At 47.2% G+C, this 11164-nt stretch overlaps 1 protein-coding gene across 4 annotated transcripts in view; it reads right to left on the bottom strand.

Annotated features, from left to right (window-relative positions):
• Positions 1-586: 586 nt before the first annotated feature.
• THRAP3 (thyroid hormone receptor associated protein 3) overlaps positions 587-11164 on the bottom strand; it is a 99420-nt gene continuing 88842 nt past the window's right edge. For 3 of the 4 annotated variants that reach the window (XM_030942455.1, XM_010360426.2, XM_030942456.1), the window contains 4 exons: positions 10068-10255; positions 5189-5387; positions 4578-4721; positions 587-2138 (listed from right to left, as the gene is read on the bottom strand). In XM_030942455.1, the coding sequence (XP_030798315.1) occupies positions 1917-2138; positions 4578-4721; positions 5189-5387; positions 10068-10255 (753 nt within the window). In that variant the 3' untranslated portion in view covers positions 587-1916. The remainder of the gene's footprint in view (positions 2139-4577; positions 4722-5188; positions 5388-10067; positions 10256-11164) is intronic. The other variant, XM_030942457.1, reaches the window with a different exon arrangement.

Here is an 11164-nt window from a genome sequence, read left to right as displayed (position 1 = left end):
CAATAACTTTTGAGTGGACACTTCCAGTCTTTCTTGCAAGGCATACTCCTCTCTGGCCGCGTACCCACCCTCTACCCCCATATAGGAAGGAGACAGCAAAGACCCCTGCTTTAGGGCCAGAGGTATGGTTTGGTTTGGTTTCAGAAAACACCTCCAGGTTCTCCCTGGGAGTTAGGCAGGGAGAAGGAACTTTACAAGCTTCCAAGGTTTCTGCTCACAGTTGAGCCCCCAGCCGGCAGGAGTCTGAAGGTTAGGGCCCACCTATGACCAGTCCATGTGGGATAGGCTCTTTCAGGTATAAGGCTGAGCCTACTAACCACATCCCTTGACCCCTGCCCCACCACCACGGAGGAAGCCAAAGTCCTTGCCTATGACACCAGTGGAAAAAATGTTTCTCCTGGGGAGTCCAAGGTACACAATGCTCCTCCCAGGAACGAGTGTGTCTGTCTGGGAGGGACTTCAGCAGCCTGTGCAAGGCCCCACAGGCCCTTTGTCTTTCAGGTTTTCTCAAACTGTTGTGGGAAGTTATCTACCACCCTCAACACACACACACACACACACTCAGGGTGACAATGAACAAAGCCCGTTTACATCTGCCACTTCATTTATTTTATTTGCAGGAGGAGTTGAAACAAATTTTAAGGGAGATTTTCATTTTCCCCCTAAACATGAATCATTCAAGTAAAACCAACTTAACTATAGAAATGTAGCAAAGTAAGGGGAAAGCAGCACAACAACCCAAGAGGCAAAGGCTGGGGGGAGAGGTGGGTGCAGTCCGCATATAACATATGCATAAATGCCTTATGATTCACCTGCTCAGGACCGCCTCCCCAGAAGGCAAGCACAAGGACCCATTTTAAGAGGTTGTTTCCCCCCAAACATCTGAATGCTTCAACTTAAACAGCTTAAGGTTAAAGACAAGAAAGAAAGAAAAAACCCAAAAAAACCCCATGAACCACTCAGCCATAACCACCTTCCTTAATCGATCACAGGAGTTTCTTTTCATTTTATAAAAAGATTAATAAAAAATATTGAAAAAATTTTCTCATCTTATATTTGTAAAGATAATAGAATTCATAAGTTTCTTAGAAAACAGACCAGACACTGCCCTCCAGTTTCCACCCCGTTGCTGGGAGGATCAGCAGGACTAGAAAGTTTGGGATACTGGAGCTGCTGGTGGAGAATAGGGAAGTCCAGCCCAGAAGAAATCAGGAAATAGGGCTCAGGGGCACGTGAGGTGTGGTTAGGAGCAACTCCACGTGATACATGGCTGCGCAGAAAAGGGGAACACAAGGTGGTCAGAAAGGCCTTAAACTCCTCCTTGACATACAAAATCGGTTTTTACAAAGATCCAAGCAGTTTGGTCCCAAACTGAGGTGAACACTTCAAAGTTTATTCACATGCTTTGTTTTCTCTTTCAAGAATCAAAGTTTCCCAAATTAAATGTTTCTAATATTACTACATATGCCTAAAAAAAGAAAAAAGAAAAAAAAAGGGGCTTTTTAAAATCAGGACAGGGGAGAAGAGATTGAAAATCATCGAATTAGTCCTCTTAGCTCCAAATGAAAAGAAATTAGAACAGAACTGTTGGTTTCTAATAGGAAACAAAAATCCAAGCATCGCTCTCCCGCCCTACCCCTGCCCCCACCCCCACACACCAACAACAAATGAGAAAAACAGCTAAAGCCCAATGCATTGTGTTCTGCTCAAGAGCTGGGCCTGACCCCGGGCTCCACGGCCAGCCTCCTCTGTCCAGTGGGAGACAGTGCCAGGGATGCCTTTTGTGGTAGTACAATCTGCACGGCTGGTGGGGGGTGGGGGTAGGATTTACGCAATCTTCTTGAGGTTCCTCTGTTAAGCCAGCCATCTTCCCAGTGCCTCTCTCCCCTGGGCAGGAATCCCGTCAAGGGTGGCCCCTACTCGGCTGTAGGCTGTATATTGTCCTTCTCTTCTCGGTTCTCTGTCCCACTCTCGTCGTCTTCAATCTCCCCTTCCTCTCCACTGAACTTGTCATGGGCCCACTTGGGGCTGGTACTTGATTTCCGGAACATGAACCGGCCCCGACCCCGAGGAAAGGCTCCTCGGCCCCGGCCCCGGCTCACCCACTTGTCACTGCCTTCTCCTTCACGATCATCATGCTGAGGGGAAAGAAAATTGCCATCAGTGCCAGAGTGAATAAGATGTAGCCAGAGCTCTCTCCTCTGCACCCACCCAAATGTGCCTTTCCCAAAAGAACCTGTGCCCTAAACCCCCCCTTTTGCTCCTTTTCTGTACTTCTCCCTGTCCCCTGCTCCAAAAATGCCAGTGGTTCAGATCCACAAGAATATCAGTTGAGTGATTTAGAAATTTTAAGGTAACAGCTTGAGCACTGTAATGATGATGACAACGATGATGATGATGATTCACTGAGCATGAACCCTTCATAGTTTAAGGAAAATAAAGTCACTGAGCACTGAAGTAAGACATTTATATACTATCTCATTTAATCCTCATATCTACCCTATCATTATCACCTCCCACTCTGCAAATGAGGAAAAAGCTTAGGAACTTTAAGCAACTCCATATGATTTAGTACATCCTCTCTCAAAGGATGGGTCTGAGAAAGCCAATCACACCAAAACGTGAAACTCCATGTGAACCGGGTTGTTAAGCAGTTAAGAAAGGAGGCAATGCGGCTGGGTGCAGTGGCTCATGCCTATAATCTTAGCACGTTGGGAGGCCGAGGCGAGCGGATTGCCTGAGGTCAGGAGTTCGAGACCAGCCTGGGCAACACGGTGAAACCCGTCTCTATTAAAATATTAAAAAAAAAAAAAAAAGCCAGGCATGGGGGTGTGTGCCTGTAGTCCCAGCTATTCGGGAGGCTTGAGGCAGGAGAACTGCTTGAACCCAGGAGGCAGAGGCTGTAGTGAGCCGAGATAGTGCCACTGCACTCCAAATGCTCAGAATCCAATGCTGGGGCTGGGGCTCTTCCTGACCCTCCAACTCCACTCTCATTTTGTATCTCCCCTGTTTTATGCAAGGAGGCAGTGTGACAAAGTAGAAAGAACATTTAACCTACATTTCATTTTTTTTTTCTTTTTCACTTAGTTCAAGGAAAGGATTAACCTACATTTCAAACAATCCTTGCTCTGACAATCTCATGAGACAGAAGGAGGGATCCAATCAAACAACGAATGAGAAAACATTTTGAAAACCAGCAGTCGTGGCCGGGCGCGGTGGCTCAAGCCTGTAATCCCAGCACTTTGGGAGGCCGAGACGGGCGGATCACGAGGTCAGGAGATCGAGACCATCCTGGCTAACACGGTGAAACCCCGTCTCTACTAAAAAAATACAAAAAACTAGCCGGGCGAGGTGGCGGGCGCTTGTAGTCCCAGCTACTCGGGAGGCTGAGGCAGGAGAATGGCGTGAACCCGGGAGGCGGAGCTTGCAGTGAGCCGAGATCGCGCCACTGTACTCCAGCCTGGGCGACAGAGCGAGACTCCGTCTCAAAAAAAAAAAAAAAAGAAAAAAAAAAAAAAAAAGAAAACCAGCAGTCATTACCTTATCAGCCCCAAGACTTCAGAACCTAAACCACCCCCCCACACACAAGCTAGGGTCTTAGGCTGTTGGAGCTCAGCTCAGCAGAAGTGTCAGCTTCTTCTGACCACGGCTGCTTGTTCACATTAAATCAATCAGGCTGGCAATACTCTCTCAGGTGGCAGACAGGGGCAAGGGAGATGGCCTTTAATTCTTCCCCTACAGCAGTCCCACTCCAGCACCCAACCTGGGCCCAACCAACTACAATTCCCTAGAGATAAGTTCAAAGGTCCTCTAGTAGCCTGAAAGCAGCTACCAGCAGCAGCAACCCTAGAAAAGGGATGGTGGCCATGCACAGCCATGCACAGGAAACACACAACCTGTTTCCTAGCTGTCCAACTGACAACATAGATTCATTCCAGCCATTCTAGCAGGTGATGGAGATTCAGCTGCTCCTTTACCTTAGTTGTAACACTCACACCGGCCTGGATCTTCGCCTGCTGTTACATACCAAGGCCAAGAGGGCTCACTCAAGGCCAGGAACTCCAGCCTATAACAGTCCTAATCTGAAGGAGGCCCAGAGTGCAGGGGAATGATCAATAGCTTAGATGAGAGAAGCCCCAGTGGCATTTCATTTTGGAGAGACATCCCTTTCCTCAAAGAGATTCTGAGCTGTCTTTCTGGTCATTCTTGCATGAAGGAGTGGCAGTGAGGGACAGCAGCATTGGGGAAGGGTTATGGCTCTATCCACAGGAATGAGGGAGGCTGAGGGTGGGGTGGTGGTTGAGCAGTAAAACAAGTTCACAGACTAAAAAGACAAGACCAACGCTTCTTGCTTATCTTGGAATCCATAAACATCTTCAATGATAAACCCTTTGAAGACCAGGACTGCCTCTCTAGAGGACACCCATCCAGTTAGCACTATGCAAGTATACACGCCTCAGTGCAATATTCCTGCACATAAATTTAATCAGTTTTGGACAAACTAATTAAGGCCTGGTATCAGCTACTGTGTGTGTCAAAGGCCCTCTGACCCTTCCTGGTTATCCCCAGACACATACCAAGTAATACTTCTTGCTTTTGGGTGTGTACTCTGGGTCCCACTCCTCTTCCCGGTTTCTTTTTTGAAAATCGTTGTTGCTGTTGTTGTTATTGTTCCCAGAGTAGTTGCCTCTGCCCCAGCCTCTTCCTCTGGCTCGAAACTGCTATTGCAATAAATGAGGGAAAAAGGAACAAAGGATTATGCCAGGAATGGGGAACAAACCCCCCTGCTTTCTGTTCAAACACTTTTCTGGTGTGGAAGAGACAGCTGTCTTCCAGTCATATGCTGGTCAGCTGGTTTCCAGCCATTCCCTTTCTGCTCATCTCAAGTCTGTAGCCTGCACAGAGGACAAACCTGCCCCAAGGGCCTCCCTATAAACAGCAGTAGTCGAAGTAAGTGGGGGAAGTTCTGAGACCAGAAGCCGTAAGAGGCTTTCTAGCTAAGTGATTATGAACAGAAAAGCAACAAAAAATGGAAAGGCCAGGAAATGTGGGAAGGAGAACCAAAGATTCAGGGTCTTTGGATTGGATTACTTATGTCAAAGGCAACAAAACTGGTATTCTGATGAAACATAATCAGAGTTGGTAGGAGCAAGGGGCTTAGAGAAAGGGGGAGAGGGGAGGGTCTTACAAAGGTTCCTCGAGCTCTGCCACCTCCTCTTTCACTTGGACCCACAAAGTCTTTGGTCCCCAGTCTTGATTTGTCAAAGCCCGTGGTGCTCTCCTCTCTTTCCTCTGTCTCTTCAGTGTACTCTTCTGCTTTGTAGGAGTGAGATGACTGGGAGGAAGAGGAGGACGATCTGGACCTGTCTCTTGCTCTCCGATGCTTCCTGTGAAAAGAGAAGAGCCAGGGTAATCAATCATCTTCTAGGGGACACTGCTTGGCTGGGGCCTCATGGATAAGCACAGGACAATCAAAAGTGTGCCTGTGATGAAGAAACTGATGATGAGTAACCTTATAAAACCAGCTCACCCCCAACCTACCCACCCAAGATACTTCCCCTCAATTCTGTCAGTCATGTTCACATGACACATCTATGTTCATAGACACATCTATGTCTGAGTCTGTGATAAACATAGGACATACACAGAAGCAGGAACAAAACACAGTCCATGGCCTCCAGTAGCTCAGTCTAAGATACAGGTATGAATTAATAAGGGAGAAGGAAATTAACACTATATTGAGAGCTCCGAAGTATCTGGTATTGGGCCAGATAAATAGCTTTGTATATTATCATCGGTTAGTGCTTTCTATTACTTTTATTTCTTACGGGAATGCTACCTGTCTTATAGGGTTCTCTAAATAAACAATGTGTTTAAACACTTTATACCAACATAGCTGGCATGCAGTAAAGTGCAACATGACTCAGTATTATTTCCCTCATTTTACAGGTAGGAGGCTCAGGTGAGAGAGTCAAGCAGAGCCCGGATTCTAACCTAGCTCTAATTATACGACGACTCCACATATTACCTCCCACTGAGCTCAAACAGGTTGTGTCACTAAGCCTAGGATCTGGCGTAACTCTCCCAGAGTTATGTCCCTTCCCTTTCCTTCATGTGGGGGAAATTACAGACTAGGGCAAATTATCTTAATACGATGAGTCACTGTCTATGTACTAGGGTCAGTACCAGCCCTGCCATGTGATAGTGGAGGTTACTGCGTACCTCTAGGGGGCAGCAAGGCCAGGATCCCAGGAGTAGAGGAGTAGCAGAGCCAGCCAAATGTCAGTAACCTATCATTGTCCTTCCCTCCCTCAGTCTTCCATTATGAAAGGTATCATGCTCCCTGCTCCTCACCTACACATACTTACTCATACAAAGGGGAAATATAAGTTACTGTCATAGAATTCACATAACTTCAACTTTGACCTCACTAAATATCCATGCTATTTCAAGAGGTTTTCAAAAATAAGACTCTCTGGCCGGGCATAGTGGCTCTCTCCTGTAATCCCAGCACTTTGGGAAACCAAGGCGGCTAGATCACTTGAGGTCAGGAGTTCAAGACCAGCCTGACCAACATGGCAAAACCCCATCTCTACTAAAAATACAAAAATTAGCTGGGTGTGGTGACAAGCATCTGTAATCCCAGCTACTCGGGAGGCTGAGACAGGAGAATCACTTGAACCCAGGAGGCAGAGGTTGCAGTGAGCCGAGATCATACCACTGCACTCCAGTCTGGGCGACAGAGTGAGACTCTACCTTAAGAAAAAACAAACAAACAAAAAAAAACTCTCAAAAGGCCTCAAATTTGAGTCTTAGCATTCTGTCTCTTTTTTTTGTTGTTGAGACAGAGTCTCCCTCTATCACCAGGCTGGAGTGCAGTGCTGCGATCTTGGCTCACTGCAACCTCCACCTACTGGATTTAAGCGATTCTCCTGCCTCAGCCTCCTGAGTAGCGGGAATTACAGGCGCCCACCACCATGCCCGGCTAATTTTTGTATTTCTAGTAGAGACAGGGTTTCACCATGTTGGCCAGGATGGTCTCAATCTTCTGACTTCATGCTCTGTTCACCTCGGCCTCCCAAAGTGCTGGCATTACAGGCGTGAGCCACCACACCCGGCCAGCATTGTCTCTTATTAGCTGTGTGACCTGGGTAAGTCGTTCTTCAGTTATTTATTTATTTATTTATTTTGAGACGGAGTCTCGCTCTGTCGCCCGGGCTGGAGTGCAGTGGCCAGATCTCAGCTCACTTCAAGCTCCGCCTCCCAGGTTTACGCCATTCTCCTGCCTCAGCCTCCGGAGTAGCTGGGACTACAGACGCCCGCCACCTCGCCTGGCTAGTTTTTTGTATTTTTTAGTAGAGACGGGGTTTCACCGTGTTAGCCAGGATGGTCTCGATCTTCTGACCTCGTGATCCACCCGTCTCGGCCTCCCAAAGTGCTGGGATTACAGGCTTGAGCCACCGCGCCCGGCCATTCTTCAGTTATATAAAAAAAAGTTCTGGCTGGGCATAGTGGCTCATGCCTGTAATCCCAGCACTTTGGGAGGCCAAGGTAGGCAGATTGCTTGAGTCCAGGGGTTCTAGACCATCCTGGGCAACATGGCAAAACCTCAACTCTATAAGAAATACACAATTAGCCAGGCATGATGGTGCACACCTGTAGTCCCAGCTGATTGGGAGGTTGAAGTGGGAGGAACACTTGAGCCCAGGAGGTCAAAGCTGCAGTAGGTCACTGATATCATCACCGCACTCCAGCATGGGTGACAGAGTAAAACCCCGTCTCAAAACAGGCCAGGTGTGGCAGCTCATGCCTGTAATCCCAATGCTTCGGGAGGCCAACGAGGTGGGTAGGAATCACTTGAGGCCAAGAGTTCAAGACCAGCATGGGAAACATAGCCAGCCCTTGTCTCTACAAAAAAATTTAAAAAATTAGTCGGGCATCGTGGTGCACATCTATACTCCTAGCTCAGCCTACTTGGAAGGCTGAGGCAGGAGGATCACTTGAGCCCAGCAGTTCAAGGATGCCATGAGCTACGACTGTGCCACTGCACTCCAGCCTGGGCGACAGAGCAAGACCCCGTCTCAACGGGCCAGGTGTGGTAGCTCAAGCCTGTAATCCCACCACTTTGGGAGGCCAAGACGGGCGGATCATGAGGTCAGGAGATGGAGACCATCCCGGCTCACACAGTAAAACTCCGTCTCTACTAAAAATGCAAAAAAAATTATCCGGGCACGGTGGCCGGCGCCAGTAGTTCTAGCTACTCAGGAGGCTGAGGCAGGAGAATGGTGTGAACCCAGGAGGCAGAGCTTGCAGTGAGCCGAGATCGCGCCACTGCACTCCAGCCTGGGCGACAGAGCGAGACTCTGTCTCGGAGAAAAGAAAAAAAAAATCACAGAATACTGGGGTTTGCAGGGGACTCGTTCAAGTCACATAGCAAGTCAGAGGTAGACATGTGTTCCAGGGAGAGGAAATCAAGAGTTAGTTATCCAGACTCAACTCTGAAATGCTTAAGGGGTTCACGTTCCACTTCTAAGTGGCGGCCCAGGCACTACTGTACTACTACTTCCATTCCCTGCTGAGGATTCGCAGGTTCTTTATCTATGGGCAGCCCTGAAAGCTGCCAAGGCTCCTAATGCATAAGTTACACACTGGAATGGGAGACAAAGTAGAACAAAAGATCTGTGTTTGAGGTCAGCCGATACTTGTGATTTTTTTTTTTTTTGGTGCGATGAAGTCTCCTCTGTCACCCAGGCTGGAGTGCAGTGGTGAGACCTCGGCTCACTGCAACCTCTGCCTCCCAGGTTCAAGCGATTCTCCTGCATCAGCCTCTGGAGTAGCTGGGACTATAGGCGCGCAACACCATGCCTGGCTAATTTTTTTTTTTTTTTAAGTAGAAACAGGGTTTCATGATATTGGCCCAGGCTGGTCCCGAACTCCCGACGAGATGATCTGCCTGCCTCGGCCTCCCAAAGTGCTGGGATTACAGGCGTGAGCCACCGGGCCCGCGCCCAATACTTGTAATCGTAAGGCACATCATTCTAAGCTTGGCTTATCTTTCAAATGGGCAAAATGGGTATCACACCAACTGTTCGACTTATCTCAAGGGGTTAGCAGAAAATTGATACAAAAACACAGCCGGGCACAGTGGCTCACACCTGTAATCCCAGCACTTTGGGAGGCCAAGGTGGGTGAATCGTGAGGTCAGGAGTTCAAGACCAGCCTGGCCAACATGGTGAAACTCCATCTCTAAATACAAAAAATTAGCTGGGTGTGGTGGTGGGCGCCTGTAATCCCAGCTACTCAGGAGGCTGAGGCAGGAGAATCACTTGAAGCAGGGAGGCGGAAGTTGCACTCCAGCCTAGGCAACAGAGTGAGTCTCTGTCTCAAAAAAATAAAAGCTTGCCAGCTAAAGTTCAGAATCAGCAGAAGTGTTGCTTCTTACCAGAAGGTATGGGGCTTCAATTGTGCTACTTTTTGTGACACATGATTAAAAACTCATGGAACATTCAAAAACGTAAACAGAAACATCAGGACATAGGCATGAATGTTGCCCCACAAAGTTCAATAATGCCACCTTTGTTTAAGGAGTACCTGGAACACCTCTCCTGGAACTGTCTGTAAAACTAGTTTAAAAAGCACTTAAGATCAACAATCATGTCCTATCTAGTTCCACCCTGCTTCTTTGACTAAACAGTGTTATTACTTGACAATGACTTTGTGCCATTTCTAAAATACAACCTCCCCATGAAAATGTGTGATGAGAAAAGGCACATCTGAAACTGCAAAAGGAATTCCCAAATGATTCTAATGATTCTCCACACCATCCCTGTGGTCAATTTAACAGATTAACTTTTGTCATGAAGCCTTCTTTGGACAAAGATCACACTATTTTGATGTAGAAATTGTTTTCAAACTGGGGACCCTACTGACATTTATATGGATTAAAAGAAGAAACAGGTTGCTGTAATTACTAACCCTAAACTGTGATTTGAAAGTTCTGGTGTACAGCCCAAAGGGGGCAGACAAGGAACTTAAGAGTCTGAAAGGGGTGACAGGGGCTTACGTACTTCTGTTTCTTTGATCCTTTATGAGTTTTCTCCGTTTTCTCAGCTGACCTTTCCCTTGAGTGGCTGGAGTCTCGGGAATCCACAGATTCTCTCGATTTACCTCGTTTAAGATCTCTCTCCTTATGTTTTTTACGACGTTCAATATCAAGGCGGAGATCAACAGGATCATCTTTGTATTTTCCCTCAGCCTATCAAAAGATAAGTCAAAATTAAGGTTTCTGGGATTCAGAGCCATCAGCTCAACCATCCCACAAACTGTGGTTTTTACTCCAATGGAGGGGTGCAGAGGAAGCACTGGGAAATGTGAGGCATCTCACCCAACCTTGGAAGGGATGCAGGATGTCCCACAGAAGTTACTCCATGAGGATCCCTCACAGAACCCAAGCCAGTTCTCCAAAACAATGATGCTGGCCTTCTGAAAATGCTATGCATTGATCTCAGTTTGTTTCTTTTCTGGCCCAGTAATGACTCTGGCTAGTTTAGAAGTTGAGAAGGCTGGCCGGGCGCAGTGGCTCATGCCTGTAATCCCAGAACTTTGGGAGGCTGAGGCAGGCGGATCACTTCAGGAGTTCGAGACCAGCATGGGCAACAACCAAAACCCTGTTCTCTACTAAAAATACAAAAATCAGCCAAGCAAGGTGGCGTGTGCCTATAATCCCAGCTACTAGGGAGGCTAAAGCAGAAGAATCGCTTAAACCCAGGAGGTGGAGGTTGCAGTGAGCCAGAGATCGCGCCACTGCACTCCATCCTGGCCAATAGAGCAAGACTCTCTCTCTCTCTCAAAATAAATAAATAAATAAATAAATTAAATAAATAAATAAATAAATAAAATAAAATAAAATAAAAATGTTGAGAAGGCTAAAATTAGCTCTGGAAGAGTAGGTGGTTGGGCTGGCTCAGGCTTAGCCACCACTGAGAGTAGAAATGCTCACCTTCCCCTACCTATACTGTAGTATCCACGCATGGCTTATTCTCCACTTGGAATTATCTCTGAGTACTGAGTCCAAAGAGGGACAATGGAAGACTTAAGCAGCCTTCAAAACCCTGAGTTATGCTGAGAAATTTCTCTAGAAAGGGAGTATTAAAAACTATAGGGA

The sequence above is a fragment of the Rhinopithecus roxellana genome, chromosome 12, assembly GCF_007565055.1.
Source record: "Rhinopithecus roxellana isolate Shanxi Qingling chromosome 12, ASM756505v1, whole genome shotgun sequence".
Lineage (NCBI taxonomy): Eukaryota > Metazoa > Chordata > Mammalia > Primates > Cercopithecidae > Rhinopithecus > Rhinopithecus roxellana.
Note: the sequence above shows the minus strand (reverse complement) of the source record. Positions and strands in the feature narration are given on the sequence as shown.